At 39.3% G+C, this 23,722-nt stretch overlaps 1 protein-coding gene across 1 annotated transcript in view; it reads right to left on the bottom strand.

The window, feature by feature from the left end:
* Positions 1–21,090, bottom strand: part of SLC35F1 (solute carrier family 35 member F1) — a 584,647-nt gene extending 563,557 nt beyond the window's left edge. Inside the window, exon 1 of the mRNA XM_043963476.1 lies at positions 20,769–21,090. Coding sequence (XP_043819411.1) covers positions 20,769–20,944 — 176 coding nt within the window. The 5' untranslated portion in view covers positions 20,945–21,090. The remainder of the gene's footprint in view (positions 1–20,768) is intronic.
* Positions 21,091–23,722: the final 2,632 nt, after the last annotated feature.

Below are 23,722 nucleotides of genomic sequence, written 5' to 3'. Positions count from 1 at the left end.
TTGAATGATGAGCATGTTACCAGCAGATGAATCTATAATAGGTGGCTTATGTTGGGGAAACATATTTGTCCCTTGCCTACCTCTTTCCTGCCCTATAATCCATATATTTGCAACAGAAATAGTCAACAACTTAGCATCTAGATAGTCTATTGACCCCTCTTCTAGACAAGTCAGTCATTAAATATTTATAGTGTGCCCATTATGTGCAAGACATTGTGCTAAATACTGGAGATATAAAGAAAAGCCAAGCACAGTCTCTCTTTGCTCTCAAGTTGGTAACAGTCTAAGGGGGGAGACAACTATTTAGTTGCTAGGTCCTTGTTTTTGTATAACCCGTACTTTAGCAAGTGATATCTGGAGTCCAAAATGCCTAACATGGGAATTGTACCTATGGAAATATGATGCATTTGAATCCTTGGTCCTTAAAATTCAGAACTTGCTCTTAGAAAGTCTTCTTTTTCCCAGCTTTCAACTTTCTCTTTACTTCCTTTAAGCATCTAATCTTCCCATTAACACCCTCTGGAATGAGAAAATGTACACACCAGCCTATGTAAATATCCTTTCCCCAAAACTATACAACAGTTGTCGTAGGACCACTTTACCTGCCTTGCAGTATGGAAAGGAAGAGAACCTTCCAATTCATGAATCACTCACTTGGAGCCACATGCCGTATGTCAAATTAAGAGGAGGGTAGAAGAAAGAGTGAAACAATTCTGCAAAGAAATAACTCACCTCCAGCTAACCTATAAGCAAATATATTTGCACTCCACATAATCTCTTCACTTTCTTTTTCCCATACAATTACTAGTCACCATTTCCATTTACAAATGAATATCTAAACTAATCAATTGAATGCCCCTTGGTACAAATGTTTTAAACATTGCTTTCCTTATGACATCATCTATTGCCAGCTTTCAGGTTACAATTAACTTTGGAGCAAGGAAGGTAATAATTATAGTCCTGTTGCATTGGACACAAATGAGTCCATTTATCAACATTAGGGCTGAAAACAATCTATTTTCTAGACATTATATTTAAAAAGTCCCTCGATGCCTGAAATAATTTCAACTTCTCACTTTTTGCTGGCTTTTGATCAGGAAGGTCACTCACTTTTTCTGAAACCAATGTGTCCGATTAAGGTTAGAAGGCATAAAACATAAAGAAAAAATTTGATGAAAAAATATTCAAGCTTCTCAGAATCTCGGGAGAAAAACATGGGGAAAGTTTTAAAATCAAGCAACACTACCTTTAAAAGGAGAGTGATTCACCACCATCCAAGTCCTTTTCTATTGCTTCATAATGACAGAGATGGATCCTTGACTCTCAAAAGCAATGCTTATAAAGCACAAACTCTGGCCAGTTGTAATAATTACAGCTTCATGTTACAAAGTGTTTTAATCCAGTGATTAAGGGTTTATTATATGCCAGTCATAGAGGGTTTGTAGATTACAAATACAAAATGGAAACCAACCCCTGCCTTCAATGAGTTTACATTCCAATGTTTTCTAAGTATTTTATGCACATTATCTTTTCTGGTCTAATTTGTAAAGTCTTTGGGTATGATGCCAAGGAGGGACTGCCCTCTGACTGTCAGAAGGCAAACTTAGATAACTTATGAAATGCAACTGGGAACCAGGTGATGACATTTTTTTTCCTCTTTTGGCCATAGTAATTCATGTGACAATGGAATAATCTTATAAATAAAAATAATTTGAAGTATTAAATATTTAATAAATGTTATAATTGAACCATTTGTAGGTAATGAAACTATCTGAAACAAACTATTGGAAGCATTAAATACTAAGTAAATGCTATAATTGAACCATCAGTAGGTAGAGAAAAGGAAATATTTCTGGGGCTAGAAACAAATACCATAATAATGGTACCTTTGTATAAACTGTCTCCCATGCTTAGAATATATTCCCTCCTTATTCCCACCTCACAGAATACATAGTTTCCTTGAGCTCAGTTCAAGAGCCAACTAGCACAGTACTTAGAACATAGTATGTCCCTTAATAAATGCTTGTTGATTAACTGATTATAACTACATTTTCCAATAAAGCCACACTGTAGGTGAATCAATACCAAGGAATGTGAACTTCATGGATATATTGAATATGAGAAAACCTATAGCCAAAATGCACACTGTAATGTGATATTATAAAATTCTCAGTGTAGAATGTGATGGCATTTCCTTTTCAGAACCCTTCATGATAGGTTTCCACTATATCTGGAAAGAAATGAAAGAAAAGGATAATAAGAATATATGAAGTCTAAAAACTCTATGGAAAATGGAGCGGCTGTGCCTTGGAGGTAGTGAGGGAATATATCTGCCTAAAGCTGCCATTTATGCCCCTTAATTAAGAAGCACTAGGATGTACTCTTTTTTCCCATATAAATATTTTATTATTTCCAGTTACATGTAGAGATAGTTTTCAAAATTTGTTTTTATAAGATTTTTTGTTTCAAATTGTTCTCCCTCCCTCTCTTCCCTCCCCCCCTCCCCAAGACAGCAAGTAATCTGATATAGGTTATATATGTACAATCACATTAAACATATTTCTTCATTAGTCATGTAATGAGAGAAGAATTGAGCAAAAAGGAAAAACCTCAAAAAAGAAAAACAACACCAACAAAAACAATAGAAATAGTATGGTTTGATCTGCATCCAGATTCAACAGTTCTTTTTTTTTTCTAGATTGGGAGAGCATTTTCCATCATGAGTCCTTTGGAACTATCTTGGACCATTATATTGCTGAGAAGAATCAAGTCTATCACAGTTGATCAACACACAATGTTGTTGATACTGTGTACAATGTTCTTCTGATTCTGCTCATAGCATGTACTCTTGACACTGGTGTTTGTTAGATAGTCTGGTGCTAGAAACTAGCCCCAGAGTGTACTGCAGGAAGGGGTATAGACAAAGGGCTATTCTGGGCAAAGAGATTGTACAGAGCAAAAAAAAAGTAAATGAGAGGAGAGAACAATATATGATATATGACAGGGAGTTTCAATAAATTGGGAACCCCAATAGTTTATAAGTGAGTGTTGACTAAGATCAGCGCATGGGATAGGAACAGGGAAAGAAAATTAGCTTAGTGAATAAGAGGCAATTCATTCATCAAACAAGCTTGTGTTAAGGTCCTGCAAGGTGCCAAGGATCATGGTAGGCCCTGCAGACACAAAGACAAAAAAAAATAGTCCTTTCCCTTGAGGGGCTTTCACTTTGTCGAGGGTAAATAATACATACCTAGAAAATTAAATGCAAAATGTAAACAACATAATTTCTGAGAGGGGAGGGCACTAGTAACTGAGAGGCTTAGCAAAGGCCTCAGGGTAGGATTTGGCACCTGAGTTGAGTTTCAAAAGCAGCTAGACAGTCTATGAGGCAAAGATAAAGAGGGAATGCATCACAGGCAAAACAGCACAGAGGTAGGAAAAGGAGTATCCTCCATGGGGAATAGTAAGCCCAGCTTATTATGGCTTCATGCCACAAAGGGCATGACGCTTCGTAAGATGCCTGGTATACAATAAGTGCTTAATATGTGCTTGTTTCCTTCCCTCCCTTCCCTTTCATGAAGGAGAATATTGTATAGTACACCTGAAAGGACAGACTGCAGTCAGATTATGAAGGACCTTAGAAGCAAGAGGACTTTTTTGAGCAGGAAAGTGGCCTGGTCAGATCTGTGATTTAGGAATAGCAATTGGATAGTTCTGGAGAGGATGGAATCGAGAGGGAAGATAATAAAGGCTATGAAGCCAATTAGAAAGTATTAGAGTTGGGCTTGATGTTAGCACCTGTTCATTCAGGTTCAATATTCAGACAAAATGAAGCACTTCCAAGTCACTGAGTGTTTGACAAAAGGAGGTTTACTTTGTGCTAACCCAGCAAAGACATGCAACAAGGATATGGTGGCATTTAACTTCGAAAGATGCATTTTGTAACCCCTCCTCTCCAACCACTCCCTTTTCTTATGGAAATATGTCTAGTCAGCAGGGCAGGATAGAATGCTATAGTGACTAGTGTGGTCTTTGGACATCTGCCAAGTCAGAGGAACCCTGACTAGAAGGGGATGGGACCTTTACGCTTTTAAGCATCCAGCAAGTGCCCAATCCCCTATCCAAAGACCTACCAAAAAGATTCTTGCAAAAGTGTCAGTTAAGGCTGGAGTGTGCCACTTTGTAGTTTAAGGTACTAGATATGAGTCAGTGAATGAGTGTGTGTGTGTGTTTGTTTTATTGGGGACCCTGTTTTGTTCAGTGTCCTAGTGTCTCCCTTCATAGTGATATCAGTATTTGGAGACGAGGATGAAAAGCTGCATTTATGGCCTTTATCTGAGTAATACATTTCTTAGTTGCTTCTAGTCTCTTTCATGGAAGAAAGTATGTCCAGGGGAAATGAGGAGACCTAGAACTCATGGTGAGTGACTTCAGCATAACTATACATGAGAAGTCACTAATAAGTTATTGGTGGTGATATGGCTCTGAGCATACATATGTGCTTATATGTATTCACACATTTTAGTTTTATTTTATTCTTGTTAAGAAATAGGTTGGGGTGGATAGAGCACTGGCCCTGGAGTCAGGAGGACCTGAGTTCAAATCCGGCCTCAGACACTTAACACTTACTAGCTGTGTGACCCTAGGCAAGTCACTTAACCCCAGTTACCTCACCAAAAAAAAAAGAAAGAAAGAAAGAAATAGTTTGGGGGCAGCTAGGTGGCAAAGTGGATAAAGCACCAGCCCTGAATTCAGGAGGACCCGAGTTCAAATCTGACCTCAGACACTTGACACTTACTAGCTGTGTGACCCTGGGCAATTCACTTAACCCTCATTACCCCACAAAAGAGGCAACAAAAAAAGAAAAAAGAAAATTCTCTTCTGGATTAGAGCTCAAAAGAAGTTTCCAGAAAATCTAATAAACTGAAATCACGAAATGAAATAAGTATCTAATCATGGCATTCCCCATCAAAGAATTCACTGGTTCATATCCTTTGACCCAGCAATCCCACCACTGGGCATGTGCCTTGAAAAAGGAAGGAAGGAAGGAAGGAAGGAAGGAAGGAAGGAAGGAAGGAAGGAAGGAAGGAAGGAAGGAAGGAAGGAAGGAAGGAAGGAAGGAAGGAAGGAAGGAAGGAAGGAAGGAAGGAAGGAAGGAAGGAAGGAAGGAGGGAGGGAGGGAGGGAAGGAAGGAACAGAGAGAAAGAACCTACATAGAGCAAAATATTCCTAGCAGCCCATTTTGAGGTAGCAAAGAACTGAAGATAAAATGCAAGCCCAGCAATTGGGGGAAAAAATGTGGTGAATAAATGCAAAAGAATAGTATTGTTCAGTAAGAAATGATGAATCTGAAGAATTCAGAGAAGCAGGAAGATTGGTATGACCTGATGCAAAGGAAGTAGGACGAGAAGAAAGACAAGCACAAGGGCTACAAAAATGTAAATTAAAAGAACACTAAAAGAAAGCTGTATTCTTGCTATTGTAATTTTAATATCAAATCTTGGTCTCAGAGAATAGAGACTGAAATTTTATCATACTCATCTCCCTAGAGAAATGAAAAACTACTGAGGCAGGATATCACATACATTGTCAGACATGATCACTTTGTAAGTTATTTTTACTTTCCAATTTTCCTTTCTTACCAGGAAGGATGTAATTGGAGATACATTGAAGTATATCTAGAAATGACTGTGATATAAACATAAAGGGGCAGCTAGGTGGAGAGGTGGATAGAGTGTTGGGCTTGGAATCAGTAAGACTCATCTTCCTGAGTTCAAATCTGGCCTCAGACACTTACTACCTGTGTGACCCTGGACAAATCACTTAACCCTGCTTGCCTCAGTTTCCTCATTTGTCAAAGGAGCTAGAGAAGAAAATGTCAAACCACTTTAGTATCTTTGCCAAGAAAACCCCAAAAGGCATCACAAAGAGTCAGACATGACTGAAATGACTGATCAACAACATAAACGTAAAAGGCATTCATAACTATTTTCAAGAAAAGAAATCACTGTGATTTCTTCTTCTTTCACTGACCTCTACTCAAAACCTGACCTCCCCAATTTGCAGGATATGGCCTCTGTCTGTTGGCCTGACTGGAACTCACCTCAGTAAGCTCAGCAGGGCTGAAGAGCACCACCATTTATTTAAATTGAGCAAAACACACCACCCAAAGCCAACCTCCTTCCTTTTCTTCCCTTCTTCTCCCCTAAGCCCTCACCCTATGATTCTCCTCAACCTATTCAATGCTCATCAGCATTCACTAGCTGATTGGTAAGGCTATGTGCCGAAGGAAAAAAGGAGAGCACCTCTTTGAGTGCCAGTGTTTCTCCCTGCCTGCGGCAGGATCCATGATAAGGACAGAGACTGCAGCCATCTCAAAAGACCCAGAGTCACAAAGAGCTCCTCTGATCACTGCTGGCATCTGGGCTTTCCCTCATTAGCACATTAAAGCTGCTCTGTCCATTCCATCAGAGCCACTCTGTCCATCGCTCCCCCATTCGTCTATGGAGCCATTTAGGCTGCTGCTCTTTTGAAACCCTCCCCAGTTCAAGAGGCACTAACCTTTTCCCAAAGCCTCTGTGACAAGGTCTGTCAAACTCTCTTTTACATAGGACAGGTACCCTCCTCTAAGCACCATCACTCAGAGTTGCACAGACAGCAGAAACATATGTGCTGTGCCAAATTATTCTTCCCAAGAAATGCCTTTTTGCAATTACATCTAGTTTCCCTCTCCCCCACCCCACACTCTTTAAAATTTTTTCTTTTATTTTCTGTTTTGTTAAAAGAATGCATCTCAGTAAACAGACATGTCCCGTTAAATCAGTGCATTTCAATCTCCAACTCAGACTGGCAAGGCAGCTGCTCCATAAGGAAAATGACAAGGATGAAGGAGTGATAGCGCTAAACTTCATATGCTGAGGTAGCTTTCAAGCATCCAGGAAAGACGCGATGACAGCAGCAATGTCAAGAAAACTTTGCTCCTTCATTTGAAGTTGGAAGCATTGAACCGTCCTCTAATTCACTTGCATCTTTTTTTCAGCATCCTGTTCGAGTCTCATAATGGAAGGAATTTCCCTCAAGTTCCAGTGAAAGCAGACAATGCCTTTTATTTGGGGGTAGAAGTGGAGAGCAAGAAAAGAAGAACTTTTCCATCAACACGAAATGGATTCTTAAATTTTGAAAGCCTGAACCCATTAGCTGACTCAGGAAATAGGCTCCTGTTTACACTTGTCCTGTAAAGGTTAATGATTTGTTTGTCTAAAGCAGATGCTATATCTTGATGAAAATCTATGGATGGTAATTAGTGAAAAACAATGTGTTGAAATTTCAGAAATATGTTTGAATTCTTTTCATCTTACATTTCACAGCAAGGACAACATTAATGTGCTGACACCTTGTAAACAAAGCATAAGGTCTTACTCAAATTAATGATAACTTCACAAAATAAGAACAGAAGCCTGACTTATTAATAGAAATTATGTTTTCCCTGACAAACACTGGAAGATCTAGCACAATGACTGGCACATACTAGTTAATTCATTGATCTATTTCCACTTGTTTGTGTGTCCTAACTTGCGATTTCATTGGTGGAAGTTGCCTGGGGCACTGACAGGCTTAAGTAAGGGGTTTCATCAAGGTCCCACACTCAGAATCTGGCATGGGCAGAACTTGAACTCAGGTTTTTCTGACTGTGGAGCTTGCTCTCTATCCATTACACCACACTTCCACTCACCTTTAACATAAAAATAGGATCAAAATTTCTATATCCCAACACTATAAATAAAAATGCTTATTTAAAAAAATTACTGTGATATATAATATAAAATATATATTTCCACCTTTAATATAATGATAATAATCATAGATTTAGAGCAGATAGGGACCTTAAAGGCTTTTTAGACCAATTCTGATGACAAGATTTTTACATGCATGTGTTCACATATATGCATATAGGTTACTGCATGTATGTATGTGCATATACACCTGCATACACATAGCTATGTTGTTTACAGTTGTGCCTGGCTCTTTGTGACCAGGTATGGAGTTTTCTTAGCAAAGATACTGGAGTAGTTTGCCATTTCCTTCTCCAGTTAATTAAGGCAAACAGAAGTTAAGTGACTTGCCCAGGGTCATATAGTTTGTGAGTGTCTGAGGCCAGATTTGAACTCAGGATTTCCTGACTCCCAGCCTAGCATTTTATCTACTGAGCCAGATATATGTATGTATACACATATGTGTGTTTACATACATGTGTGTGCAATACATGTGTGTATAGTATGCGTATATGTACATCTATCCATGTATATGTATATGTGTCTATACACACATACACACACAGATAAATAATAGATAGGCAGACAGATAAATTTTACAAAGCACTTTACCTATATAATCTTATTTGAGCCTCATAACCATGTGTCATATGTTCTATGGTGGTGAGGAAACAGTGACTCAGAGGGTGTTACTTGCTAATGGTCACACGATTAGAGTCAGGAAGACGTGAGTTTGAATTCTCATACTAAGTCCCACACATGATCTACTTAGCCTAACATCCTCCTGGTCTTTTGTTTGAAACAAAAGCATAGATTCTCAAACATTAGCCAAACTCTAAATTTTGTTGAAATACTTGTATCAGACATTAAGGGGGAGAATAAATTCTTGTATTTCTTTATACTCATAGGCCTCACAGATATGAAATCTCCCTCACCCACTAATCATCACTATTTAAAAGCTGTCACTATGTTAAGAGGTTCAATGAACTATGTGTTCTTGGGTTATATGATGATTGCTGCTGGAGGGCTCATCCCCAAATGGTAAAATTCGAATCAAGTTTGGATCTGGGGTCATTTCCATCTTTTACGAAACACCTATTGAAAGCTTATTCTCCTGTTTTGAGCCAGAAGACAGAATTGCTGGACACTGTGAGTACTTTCAAAGATTCTGATAGGAATTCTGCTTTATTGTTGAGTGAGTGCCTTTTAGTTAAGGTGAAAAATACCATGAATTATTTGAACTGTTTTGTTCGTGAGCTGAAGGAGTTTATCATCACTTAAGGAGAAAGAGAAGCACTACTTTTACTTTATTTTTCCCTTATTCATCTTTGTCTGCTTTGACAGTAAGGGCAGAAGCCTGAGGAAGATTTTGTCCCTCTTAAGGGCACACAGCTAGTCCAAAGCAGGAAAAGGTAAGACTCACCACATAGTATAAGGAAAGAGCCAGAGCACTTTGGGCCTCATTTTAGCCAAAGATGATTAACAGCAACCTTTAGCTCTTTTCCTGTCTCCTTAATTCTGGGAGTGATTAGAATAATTTCTTTTAAATTCTGCTGCGCATTTGCTCCATCTTTTGTCCTTAATAGTAGGTATAAAAACAATTACAATAGGATGTACTAATTAATTTTGGTAAATAGAGTTGAAATCAGTGGCCCATAACCTTCATTTGTGAAGTTAAGCCATTGTTATTACAAAATTGTATTTTGTAAGGAACTTAACTTTTATTAAGCAGCAATGAACCATGAGTGCATAGATATTCTAATGTATTTCTTGTTTTGCTGTCAAATGTTTTCAGGTGTCTGTAGGCATTATTCTTGGAGGTTAGCTCAGAATAAAATTAAGAATAAATACTGTGGTGTTTTAATAGAGTTGAGTCAGGCTGCCACTGATAAATCAGTGATAGAGCAATTTTTCTCTATAAGAAATGTTTTTCTATGGCACAGTTATTATTTAAAAGATCCCCAATGTTTTGTCTTATTGTTGGCTTTCATCTTCCTTCCCTGGCTATGATTTATTCAAGCAGGTGTCTACATGCTACCAATAATTACATCAATATGTCAAGGATCTGTGATTTCATCCATGTGGACTCTCTCCACTGATACAGATCACAATGCTTCAGATACAGTAGGCCTTCTTCAGTAGTTGCTTTGGTCAAGATATTCATCACCCTACATGCAGTCAACTAATTTATGAGTCTCTCCTGATTTTCAAGTTTAATGCTTAGGGAGTAATTCAATACTTGGTCTAGACTTGAAGCTTTCCCAACTAGGTATGGTCTAATAGGTCTTGTACTCTACTTAACATAATTTCAAATACACAGGATCACTCCAATACAACAATGAAGCATCAGTGAAAAGACGTTCTGCCTGAGCCCTAACTAGGGCAAGATAGCCAAGGACTTTCCCTAGACACAAACATCATGTTGGGGTCATACTCTGTATACGGGGAGTGCTTTCTTCCAGCAGTGGTCAAGAGGGCAATCTCAACACCCAGATGTTCTCTCAACCCATATTACTTTTGCATATTCTCCATGCCACTTTTATGAGACAACTTTAAAAAAGTAAATAAGCTAATTTCAATTCAACTTAAAGATTTATTGATTTGATATCAGGAAATTATTTTTAAGTGACTTCCATAATCAGTACAGAACCATGGAAACAGATTTGGAAGGTATATGAAGTACATAAAGTTCATTCAGTTCCTGACCAAGAATCCCCTTAATGAACATCTAGACTTCTAGGATGGACATTTCACTTCCTTCTGAGGTATTTCATTCATATTTAAGTAGAGTTATATTTGTTAAAAGTATATATTTATTGGGGCAGCTAAGTGGCACAATGGATAAAGCACTGGCCCTGGATTCAGGAGGACCTGAGTTCAAATCTGGCCTCAGATACTTGACATTTACTAGTTGTGTGACTCTGTGCAAGTCACTTAACCCTCATTGCCCCCCCCCCCAAAGTATCTATTTATTAACAGGGATTAGCACATTCAAAGTGAGCCTCTGATGACATCTCGGAGGCTAGGGAGCCTGTTTTGGAATCAGAGGTAGCTAGGTAATATAGTGAGTGCATAGTTGGACTTAGAGGCAGGAAAACCTTAGTTCTAATTCAGCCTCAGGCACTTATTAGCTGTGTGACCTAGGGTAAGACCTGTCTGAGTTTTCTCAGCTGTAAAATGATGATAATAATGTATCATCATAAGGTTGGTGTGAGGATCAAATAATATAATATGTATAAAACACTTTGCAAACCTTAAAGTGCTATGCAAATGCTAGATATTATTTATTAATTAGTATTATTATAGTTATCAATGAATAAATGTAATAGAAGTACCTTGAAGAGGCACTGGAGCAGGTATATTTTAAAACTGTTTATTATTGGCTTATTCTGTGGTGAATAAAAGGCTCTTTGACCACCTGGGAAAGCATTCAAAAAAAGTGTAGCAACCTGAGCCTTAGTCATATTGTGTTTGGCTGCTCAATCTTCGGGGATCAGTCTTTCGGTCAAGGAGTCCCATGAGAGACAATGCTAAAAGGGAAGAGTCCAGGGGCCTCCACCCTTCTAAGAACATAAAGCCCTATGATTACAAGTTTGGTTCATTTTCCTGACTCTGCATTTGTTCATTGTAAGTGAGGGGAGACCAGCATCTCCATCATTCATGGCTCCTGGGAACAAGGAGTGACTTTCTGGAGTGATCTTCAGTACCCTGCCCAATAGTATTAGAGACAAGGCCTCATCTGGCAGCAATGCCACATCTGAACATAAGATTGTTGGGATAAATGCTAGGTTGCAAATGAACCTAAACAGCCCAGAGATGGAGGGGGTATAGGGGAGACTATGCCCTAGAGGCATTAGAGGGAAGGGTTACTACTTTTGTTCTTATTACATCTTTGAAGAAAATATCTTTGTCAAAACTAATTGATGCTAAGTGGTTAAATGGAACTGGGGCATAGTCACTGGAAGCTAATGGTGGTAGGAACACAACTGGAGGGGACTCCAGCTGATAGCACTAAAGAAGTATCCCAAATGCCTCAGGGTTATCCCAATAACCTTCACAGAGAAAAGAAGCAGGTCTCACTTTCCTATGAGTGAACTCAGAGCACCTTCACTACATGTATATTGAGCTGAACCCTTCCTATTCACAACTCTCACCCATTCTTCAAAGCTTTTTTCCTCTCAAGTCAAATAGAAATTCTAATTCTCTTCTCATCCTTATGCTAGCTCTTAAATACAAAGTCAATTACTGTGTTCTGGTTAAATCCTCTCCTCCTCCAGGCGGAACTTCCCCTAATCTGATTCTTATATAGCGTGGTCTTGAGCCCCCTTGCCATTCTGACCACCCACCACAGGAAACTCAAGCATGTTTCTATTTCCTAAAATATGGGGTAGGAACTGAACACCATAGTCCCTGTGAGGTCCAATCAGAGATCAGCACAGCAAGAGTATCACCACACCAAACCTGCCTCCATGTTCTAGATATTATGCCTTCCCATACACCCTGAGATTTGCATGAACTATTTTGGCTTCTCTGTTACAGTGCTGATTCATTTCAAGCTTGTGGTTCACCAAAACCTTCATATCTTTCTTTCACATTAACTTCTGTCTAGTCACAATTTTCTCATCTTGCAGATTTAGTTGTCTAGATAGATAGTAGTTGCATACACGTGTATACATGCACACATATTTATGTTTGCAAATAGAGTAGTCTTTTTTCAACTCATATTTGAGACTTCACATTAAACTCTCTATCTAAAGTCCTACACCTCCAAGATCTAACAGTCATCTATAGTAAGTGATGTTCAAAGCAGTTACACTAAGATAGTAAAGAATCATAAGGTATTTTTTGAATCATAAAAAACAGATGAGGGGCAGCTAGGTGGTACAGTGGATAGAGCACTGGCTCTGGAGTCAGGAGTACCAGAGTTCAAATCCAGCCTCAGACACTTAACACTTACTAGCTGTGTGACCTTAGGCAAGTCACTTAACCCCAATTGCCTCACTAAAAAAACAAAAAAAAAACAACAGATGAATTATATTCCATATAGGTTTACTAAGACTATTTTATTATAAAAATTGGTCATCTATGTATGGTATACATGAAGACTTTTACTTAACTAAAATATCTAATAAATCTAAACATCCCATTTCCTAACCATTCTGAATAAAAGGAAATTTACCATATAGTGTTTTATTCCATTTTTACTGCTATGTCCTTTGCTAAAAAAAAAAAAAAGTTTTCCTCAGACATGCGTCATTTACTAGAGGTCTTGAAAATGACTGTTTGCAACACACCACCTGCTACTGTTTGTAATAATTTTGTCTCGATTATCCTCATTAATAGCTGATTTTTATTTTATACTCTTCCTCCTTACTGTGTCATCTGTTAGATTGAGTAGCATGAGGTAAAGCCACAAATTGCATCCTTACTATCAATTTCTCAGGGAAAGCTTTCACACCTGATGAGGGAAGACTGCCCAGAATAGTATTGATGTTGTTCATTAGCTAGGTGTAATAGCTAATTTTAGACACTGCTCTATTTTATGTCATCTGTGGCTGAATGAGTTTTGTGTTCTTCCTACCCCTCTTAATTGTCTCAGAAAATGCTCTGGCTAGATTACAGGGGTCTGAAATGGTACCCTTCCCTCTTGACATTGACTACCTTAACAAAGGCACTGGATTTGGTTTGTAGTGCAAGAGCTGGCATTTAGCTACCTGTGTAACCTTGAGCAAGCCATTTACCTTCTTAGGTTTCAGTTTCTTTATTAGTGGTATCATCATCATATCACATTTGTATAATGTATTATGATCAGGGGGCATATAAAGTATTGACAAATCTTAAAAGATCTGTTTAAATGTTAGTTATAATTATTACTAGATGATCTCAAACATACTTTCTGGTTGTAATGCTACAAACCTACGATTCCTGTATGTAGCCACTTAAATGTCTTCAAGTTAGTATTCAAATATTTCATAATTTTGGAAACCAGTTTCAGCCTTAGGTTGACACTAGAAAATGAAGTAAAAGTAAATACATGGATATACATGATTAGGAGATCCTAGCAAGTGACAGATGAATGGTTATTATCAACATCTTTACTCATCCTCACTATATGGTAAGGCAAATATATTAAAGTTTCTTTATAACTGAAGACAAACAACCAATTCTCATTCTGGTGATTTTTAAGCCAGAATTATCTGGATCATTTGTCAGGCATTCAGAGGAAAATATTTTAATGCAAAAATGTCCAATTCCACAGGTATTTTTTTAAACACCTACCACTGGGTTAAGTATTAGAGATAGAAGACAAAAAAAATGAAAACAAATCCAAATGTCCATATCATCCTCACTTGCAAAACAATCAAGATTAATGAATGACTTGAAGATCTGCATTAAAAATAAATCAAAATCTTGATTCTGCCATATGTAACTTGGTGGCACAGTGAATATAGCACTTAGCTTGGAGACAGGAAGACCTGTGTTCAAATGTGGCATCAGATACTTACTAACTGTGTGACACTGGGCAAGTCACTTCACTGCTGTTTGCCTCAATATTTTTTTCATCTGTAAAATGGGTATTATAATAGCACCTACCTCCTAGGGTTTTTATGAGGATAAAAAGAGATCATAATTGTAATACACTTAGTATAGTGGGTGTCACATAGTAAGTACTATATAAATGTTAGCTGCTGCTGCTGCTGCTACTACTGCTATAACTCTATAACTACTACCCCCACCCCCACCAACACCACCTGTTTCACTTTGGGTAAGGAAATTAATCTCTCTGGATCTCAGTTTCTTCATCTATAAAGTTAAGGGAATTGGATAAGATGGCCTCTCTGATCCCTTCCAGCTCTGGACTATGGCATGCTAAATTATAACACAATAAATAATGCATCACATGAGGAATATATGTCATTTGGTTGGTGGGGAACAGGGAGCAGAAAGGCAGAAGCTATTACCAGTAGCCTTTATGAGGGTACTATGTGCCTCTATTCCAGGTTGGGATCACCTGTAGTCATAAAATCAGAAGGAATTCATGGCAAGTACTTATAAAGGCTAGTCCCTTATATGGGGCAGCTAGGTAATGCAGTGTATAGAGCACTGGGCTTGGAATCAAGAAGACTCATCTTCATGAGTTCAAATTCAGCCTCAAACACTCATTACCCGTATGACCCTGGGTAAGTCACTTAACCTTGGTTGCCTCAGTTTCCTCATCTATAAAGTGATCTAGAGAAGGAAATGGCAAACCACTCTAGTACCTGCCAAGAAAACCTGAAAATAGGGTCATGAAGAGTAGGACATGACTGAAAGGACTCATCAACAACAACAATCCATTATATTGCTGCAGAATTAATTGTCTCCCCTTTAGGCAGGAGGAGCTAGTGAATCAAGTGAGACTACATCATGGCAGAGTAGTGCAATTATAAGGGGGATGAATTCCATCCTAAAGTTTGTCTTTCTTTGGGGTTGTTTGTGTCCCTGGAGATGTCTCATATGCCAGGCTACCCTGTGAACTACATGAGTTCTTAGGCACAATAGCTACTGAAGGATTTGGCAAAATTAAATCTGTATCACAGGGCCAATGACATCTGTGTCCTTGAAAATACCTTATTACCTATTTTTTGCCTTTTCAAAAATGTCTGTATCTCAAGATCCTGGCTGTCAGAGGTCATAGGAACCCTGGTGAATGGGATGCTTAAGGAAGTAGTGAAAACTTAATAGCTAGAAGTCTAGTGGAAGCTATATGATGACTTATCATAAATGTTACATAGGATACTTATTTCAAGTAGCAATGGACCTAAGGGATCTTTCAGGTCCTTTCTAAAATGAGTCCCTAAAGTGAAACTCATCTTTAACTATCAAAAACGTTGTTTGTTTTTTTCAGAGTAAACAGATAGGCCATGACTTGTTTGGCTTCCACTAGTGGGGAAAGCCTTGTAGTTCATTAACACCTGGGTTCAAATCTCTTATACTTATTACCTTGTGAGCATGGGCTAGTCATATAACCTCCCTGAGGCTCAGTTTTCTCAACTCATCAGTTTTATATCCCATGTAAAATAGGAACAAGTAACCTATAGTATCTACCTCAAAAAAAGGTAGTGAGAGGGGGCAGCTAGGTGGATAAAGCACCAGCCCCTGGATTCAGTCACTTAACCCTCATTGCCCCAAACAAAACAAAATGAAACAAAAAGGTAGTAAGGCTCACATGTGATAATGCATATAACATGGTTCACAAACTTCTCAAGTAATTTATGTCATATGTTCATTTATAATATGGACATAGTGTGAAGCTTTATCATTGCCTAAAGTATTGAAGAAAGGTTACGTGTACTAAATATAATGCTTATAGTAGAAAGAAGAGCTGGTCATACTTTATTCTTCCTCACTTAGGTCAATATGTCATTCCCAATCATCAGGAAATAAAGAAAGGATGATCCTAGGGCAGAAGCTGATATCTTTGTTTTGAATAGTACAAATAAAAGAAGATGAGAAAAATCTCTTTAGCTTCTATAAAAAGAAGGTTATCTGGTAACTTTTCAGCATTGAAGCCTTGTATGCTATATGTCCACATTAGTTCCTTAGAGATAGTAAATATCTCTATTAACCAGTGAGAATTCCTCTATAAAGTCTATAAAATATAACAGCCTAAAATGAAGAGCAAATACATTTTTGAGTTATTTAGATAAAAACAAAAAACAACTATATGAAAACTGTAAGAATCATAATATAATATTTATAAAGCTTTTTGGAAATCTTAGAGTCATATATAAATACTAGCTATCATAATTACTCTCAAAATTGGTACCCACCACTTACAGAGTGACTGAACAAATCATGGTATATGTAAGTACTGAAAAATTACTGCACTATAAGAAACAACACAGGGGATTCAGAAAAATGTGGGAAGACTTGCATGAACTGATTGAGAGGGAAGTAAACAGAACCAAGAAAATAATATGCATAATGACCAAAATACAGTGAAAGAAAATAACACTAAGGTAATGAAACCCTAAAGGATTTTAATGAACAATCTGAGTTCTGAATAACAAATTTGGAAACGTACTTTTCTCCTTGCAGTAGGGGAGGCAGGAATTACAAATGTGGAATGTGGTACACATTGTCAGAAGCAATTACTTTGCTTAAATGTTTTTCTTTATTACAAGAAGAGATGCATTGACTTAGTTGGAGGATATAAAAAGAAATGACTGATATTAAAAAAAAGAAACAATATTTTTTTAAAAAGACACTTTTTAAAAAAAGACACTTTTTGCAACTTCTATAGGCCATGGGTAGTTTAAGTACACTGAAAAAAATTCTGGATAAAAAGTTTGGAAAACTGGGTTCAAATTTCAAGTTCAAAAAGTGTTGAATTGGCAGTTTGACCTCAGATTCATTATTTAATCCTCCTAAGGTCCAAAATTTTCATCTGTACAATGAGGAGAACAATATTCATACTACCTTTTCCCACAACATTGTTACAAAGCACTTTGGAAATCTTAAAACACTCTATTAATGTGTTAGACTGTTATACTGCATATTGCCCCCCTTTTGAGTGAAAAGGTGACTTTTCCATTATTTAGTCTGAGATAAACTGTCAGAAAGGGGAGTTGTGCTGGAGGTACTAATATTATTATAATGTCATTGCTCATACGACATCATCTGAATTCTCTTAGTCATCCTTTCCTTGGCCCAGCAGGACAACAGAAGACAGCTGACCAAGGTTAGAGTGTCAGGTCTAATCATCAGCAAATATTCTCTACACTTACTTCTGGCAAAGCTGTTATACATACGTGCTTTTGCATGATTTGGAAATGGAGAAACACCTTTTATATTTGCCTCTAATTTTTGCTAAGGACTGACACCTGACCTGAAGATTTAACAGTGAAGGGGGGGCAGCTAGGTGGTGCAGTGGATAAAGCACTGGCTCTGGATTCAGAAGGACCTGAGTTCAAACATGGCCTCAGACACTTGACACTTACTAGCTGTGTGACCCTGGGAAAGTCACTTAACCCTCGTTGCCCCACCAAAAAAAAAAAAAAACATTCACAAACAAACAAAAACAGTGAAGGATAATTGTGTGGTGTCAAAGCACAAAAGAGGAAACAGGCCAAAGAGGTAACTAGCTACATGGCACAGTGGGTTGAGCCAAGGGAGTCAAGAAGATCTGAGTTTAAATTCAGCTTCAGAAAATTACTAATTAATTAATTAATTACTAATTAACCTTCATGTGCCTCAGTTTCCTCATCTGTGAAATGAGAATAATAATAGCACCAGGGTTATTACAAGGATGAAATGAGTTAATGTTTTTCAAGCATTAGCACTATGCCTAGTATACAGTAGGTGCTTAATATATGGTTATTTCCTTCCTTCCTTCAAAGATATGGCTAGAGGTTCCACTCTCAACCAATACTCAGAATTCTGTTTTGAACCTGAGTCACTTAGCAGCCACTACTAATGCTCTAGCCATATTGGTTTTTCATTTCCAGACAAACCACCCCCCCCCCAAATCGTGCTAAATATATTATTCTATCAGGGATAAGCTTCTGTTTGTTCTGATATTTCTAACCTCCAGCCAAAGATGTTCTTTCCCAGAAGAAATGTACTTTACACTTGTCCTTGAGGGAAAAGGAAACTTCATTAGCTAAAGACAATGGTAGCATTCTGCCAACAGAAATAATATAGTCCCAATGAATTTCTCAGCTGAAGTTTTCTGGGTATTAGAGTTAAGTGATCTTAGTTTAAGTGTTACAAGAGTGGCCTGATAGTCCCATTTATAGATGCACTTGTAATTAAATGTCATTCATTTAACCTGTTGGCATTGGTTTTCTCTTCTGCAAAATAGAAATATTACTATTCATCTATAGAAAGCCAGAAAGATTGACTGATTAACAAATGTTCTGCCATTATTAAAAACTAAACAAAATCCTACTTTACATATATAATTTCCTTTGATTATTCACAACCATTTCATGAGTGGTTTGGGCAAGCACTATTATTCCCATTTAACAGATCAAAAAACTGGGAGATGAAATGCCTCACCCAGAGCTACAATGGAACTTGGTCACAGGGCCAACTAGAGCCCAGACCTCCTGATTCTTGACTCCACTAATCTTCCCACTAAACAGAACTACCTCCATTAAGGATACATATTTGATGCACTGAAATGAAATTTCTAAAACCTTGAGGTTAAACAAAGGAAAATGAACCTATGTATTTATCACCTCTGTTGGGGGGTGGGGAACCCGTTCAGTCTTACATCACCTTCCCTTCAGAGCTAACAAAATTTATTCATCAAAGTAAGAGAGTTTCTTGGTCTGAAAAAATCATTTTGTCATCACAGTGTTATTTTTTAACTCAATCTCAAATTAATGAAATAATATAAATTTTATGAATGTTACATTAACCTTTTTTTAAAAAGCTCATTGCAGATTTATCATTTAAGAAACCAGAAATTTGCATAGAATGCAAAACAGGGAGCATTCCCTTGACTTATTGGTTCTTCTATTTCTACAGTCTAATATTTTGGCAAGTGCTCTGCTCTGTCACAAGCCCTGCAAAAGAAAAGCTTGAGGTTCCATCACTAAATCCCATGTCAGTTTCAGTGCATTTCCTCCTGTTTGATGCAATAAACTTGCTCAAGTTTCCACAAAGAGGTCTAACATCCTTTTCCAGTCATGAGACTGGGCTTTTGTGTTTGTTTGTTTGTTTGTTTGGGTTTATATACCTAAACCACACAGCAAAATAATGAGATAATGAATAGATGGAGCCCCAGCTGAGCTGATTTTCCAGCTCTATTTCGGTATACATTGTGTACTCCCACTTCTAGCTCCAGTCAGTTAAAGTGATAGGAACTCCTTCGAAATGCATTTCCACTCAGATTTAAAACCAGAGAAACCTGTATGAACAGAGCAAGAGACCAAGGTCCTCTTCAGTTACCCCTACAAAGTCAGAGAAACGCACACGAATACAGAGGCACATACAAGCACGTAGATGGGGTTCTTTGTCCACATAAAGGCTTAGAAGCAACAATTCATTCACCTCAAGCCAGTTAAATATGAATCCTTTCCCAATCGCAGACAGAGCTAAAGAGGCACGAATGGGGCCCCATGCTAATAATGATCACAGTGCATGGTCCATGTTTCCCTTCCTTTCTTTCTTGAACCAGCAGATCGGGTGGACAGGACCAGTGACCAACATTCACCACCCCCAAGCTGTCCCTCAACTCCTCAACGTTTCATTTTCGTACTTTGCCTGGGTTTGCTCCAGGCCTCTTGCCTCTTTCCCTCTGTCTTTATACCCCAGAAAGGGCTCTGTGTGGAGGCACGAGAAACAAGCAAAGAAAAGCCCTGCCCCTGCCTCCTTTTCTTCGCCTGGACAGCAGCAGCGACACCATCCCCCGCCTTCCTGTAGCTTGCACAATGAGGGGCTCAGCTCGCTTGAAGTGGGACGGCTGTACCCAAGCCTCCCATTTCTAGGTGACCACCCCAGCAAGAAAGGACCCTGGCTCCCATCTGGTTCCCCAAGGGCTGTTTAGTGCACTGGGCTTGGCAACGGGCTACCCGAGGACTTAGAAGAATAGAAGAGGGCATTCCCCTCCTCCTCTCCAGCAAGATGTGCGTATCTGCGCGCATACATACATACACACACACACACACACACACACACACACACAAGCAAAGAGCACATCTCCGGGGCACAATACCATTCCCAAACTACCTCCGCTACCAGCCACCCAGAGCGGGGCCCCTAGTTCCTCTCTTTGGGACAACGCTGCCGCCAATGGGGTGCGCTTCCTTTAGTAGTGCTGCAGGCAGAACCACTCCCCCCTCTCCCTCGTCCCCGGGCCCAAAGCCCAGTCCCAAAGGGGCCCAAGTGCAATCCCCGGAGCAAGGGAAGACCCCTCTGGCCTCTGCCAGCAGCTGGGGTCCCCCCAGCCCACGCCCCTCCCGGTCAGTGCCGGCTTGCCCTCGTTCCCCTCGCAGCTCAGCTCACCTGTTCAGCATTTTCCTGATCCTCTGGCGCACGCTGGAGGCGGACGAGGCAGAGAGACTCCCGCCGCTGCTGCCGCTGCTCTCGGCCGGCAGGTTCTCGATGGTGGCCACGACATGGTTGGGCTGCTGTTGCTGCTGCAGCTGCTGCTGTTGTTGCTGCTGTTCGGGGGAGATCATCGCGGTGGCGGTGGCGGTGGCGGCGACGGCGGCGGCGGCGGCTGTGGGAGGGTGATCAGAACGCAGCAGCTGGGCGCATTCTGCGCTGCCCCAGGTCTGGACAGGCGAGGAGAGAAGGAGGAAAAAGAGGGAGTCCCCGGGCTGACGCTGCAGGGGAGAGGCGGTGCTGTTGTTGGAGGGGCAGGGAGGTTGAGCGTGGCTGCTGCTGTTTCCGCGGGCGGGCTGCGTGTAAACCCTCACCCAGCCCCAGCACCACCGTTCACTCACTCTCTAGCCCAGAGTGCGCGCACCCTCACTCTGCTGCTGCTGCTGCTACTGCTACTGCTGCTGCTGTTGCTGCTGTTACCACCGCCTCCGCTGCCTCCTCCTCCTCCTCCTCCTAGTCTTCCTCCTCCTCCTCACGCAGCGACCCCAAAGTGCTTTCTCACTACTCAGAGCGCCAGCATATAGGATCTTTCTCCCGTTCGGTAGTAAGGTGCAGTCAGTTGAAGCGAGACCATAGTCATATAGATAGATATTACTCTGACTCTCCTTCCCCAACTCCCCCGCCCACCTACCCCTATCCCCACTTCTTCGTTTGAGTAAAGGGTTTGGAAAGAAGGCACAGGTGAGCTGCAGGTTTGCCCTTACGCTCAATCAGTGAGCCAGGCAGGTTCCCTCTTCGCCCACGGAGCTGATACTCTTTCTCCGAGAGTGAGAGGCCAAGAGTGAAGGAAAACGAGAGAGCAGCAATGGGGGCACCGACAGACTAGAGAGATGTGGGGATGCTGCTCCGCTGGGATAGTCACTTTTCTTCTCGGCAGAGGGAGCCCTTGAGGTGTTTAATTTTCCCCAGCCCCTCCTGTCCTCTCTCATCACCTACTCGCTTATTTTCGGCTCCCTGTCCTAAAATGTCAGTAGTTGTAGGTTCCCTTGCTAGAAACTCCAGCACCACTTTCCGCCGGACAGCGGCAAGAAGCTGGGCAGGAGTTGCCTACTGGACAGTGCTTATTTCCGGTTTTATACTACTCCTGTGGTGAAAATACTAAGTTTTAAGGATATGGGTGGGCAATTGGTTTCCTACATGGCGCTCACGCTGGACATTAGGAGGGAAAAAAAGACATTCGACCAACCCAAATCCTCAATCAAATACCTCATTTGAAAAGGAAGGAAAGATTCTTATGTATTTACACCAAAAGTATACTCAGATTGGGCAGCTAGGTGGCATAGGGCCTAAAGCAGCAGCCCTGGATTCAGGAGGACCTAAATTCAAATCTCGACCTCAGACACAACACTTATTAGCTGTGTGACCCTGGACAAGTCACTTAACCCCCTCATTGCTCCAGATAGATAGATAGATAGATAGATAGATAGATAGATAGATAGATAGATAGATAGATAAAAGTGTTCTCAAATTGAAAATATATCATATCTTTATGAGGCAAAAACCCCAACAGGTCTGGTGTCCTGATCATCTCCTTATAGATGTTGATAACTATCACAGTAATAATAGCTCCCATATATGTAGCATATAAGTTTTTCAAAACACTTTACATTCATTTGACCAAATTGATATTTTAGACACAATTTTGATGGACCAAGAATATCTATTTTATCCAGATCCCAAATAATAAATTTATTTTTTCAGTCTTAGGGTAATGGGAGTTGAGGGAAAATACATATATCTTATTTAATTCCTCTTAGTCTAGATTTCATGGACAATGTACCAGCTGAATAATGTGAACATTTCTTTATCTTTCTACTTTAAAACAATATCCTCATTTGTTTATCTTAAACATAGTGAATTTGTTTACCAAACATATATAGCTCCCAGTGGGGGAGCTAAGGACTAGGAAGATGTGAGAATGATGCTCCTACAGGTTAGTTAAAGAAAACAAAAGGCACAGGAATGAGTAAATGAGAAATGCTTTTAGTCTCATTTTTGGAAGAGTAGGGTAGAAGCAGGAACAATAAGGAAAGACTAGGCATGCTTAATTGTGAGAGGAGCATAGTCAAGGAAAGGAGATTGGGAAATAACAAATGGGAAAGTTAACTTTATTAGACTAAACAAATTAAGTCTTTGCTCCCTGTTCAAACAACACATCCTCTACCATGTCATTGGGACACTAGAAATTTGAGAATGTAGATAACAGGTATTTCAATGTACCTCATTTTTTCCCCTGATAGTCTGTTTTCTCACATGACATCTATTTCATTTTAAAACAGTTCAAATCAAACTTACATTTCTTGGAATCAACATGTTTTCCTCCTTTTTCACATTAGTTTTCCATTCTAAGACTTCTTCCACCTCAAAAACATATAGCATTTTCTAAAGATTTACCTTGAAGGGAGCCAAAGACTGTCTTTCACAAGGTATTGAAATCCAATTGAAATCCCTTGAGATGTGCCTTCAGGACCTGATATTTCTGAGACCAGAATGGACATATTGCCTAAGTGATCATTTTGGCTTAACCCAACAACAAATTATTGTAGAAACTTATCTATTAAAATAATATTTATGATAATTCCAGGTATCTTCCTTCCATGAGTGACTGGGTCCTTCAGTGGCCTATTTTTAATTTCTTTAAATATATTTTTGGCACTTCACAAATTGGTAGTATGTCTGCACTTCCAATTTTGCATTCACTCAGTCATTTCTCAAGAAGGATTCTATATCTGTATTTCTCTTCTGTATCTAAATGATCTAAATCTCTTCTGAGTCTTAAAAGGGGAAAAAAACGGAGATAAAGATGGATAAGATTAAAGCATGTAAAATAACAATATTGCTTTGTACTTGTT

The sequence above is a fragment of the Dromiciops gliroides genome, chromosome 4 (assembly GCF_019393635.1).
Source record: "Dromiciops gliroides isolate mDroGli1 chromosome 4, mDroGli1.pri, whole genome shotgun sequence".
Taxonomy (NCBI): domain Eukaryota; kingdom Metazoa; phylum Chordata; class Mammalia; order Microbiotheria; family Microbiotheriidae; genus Dromiciops; species Dromiciops gliroides.
Note: the sequence above shows the minus strand (reverse complement) of the source record. Positions and strands in the feature narration are given on the sequence as shown.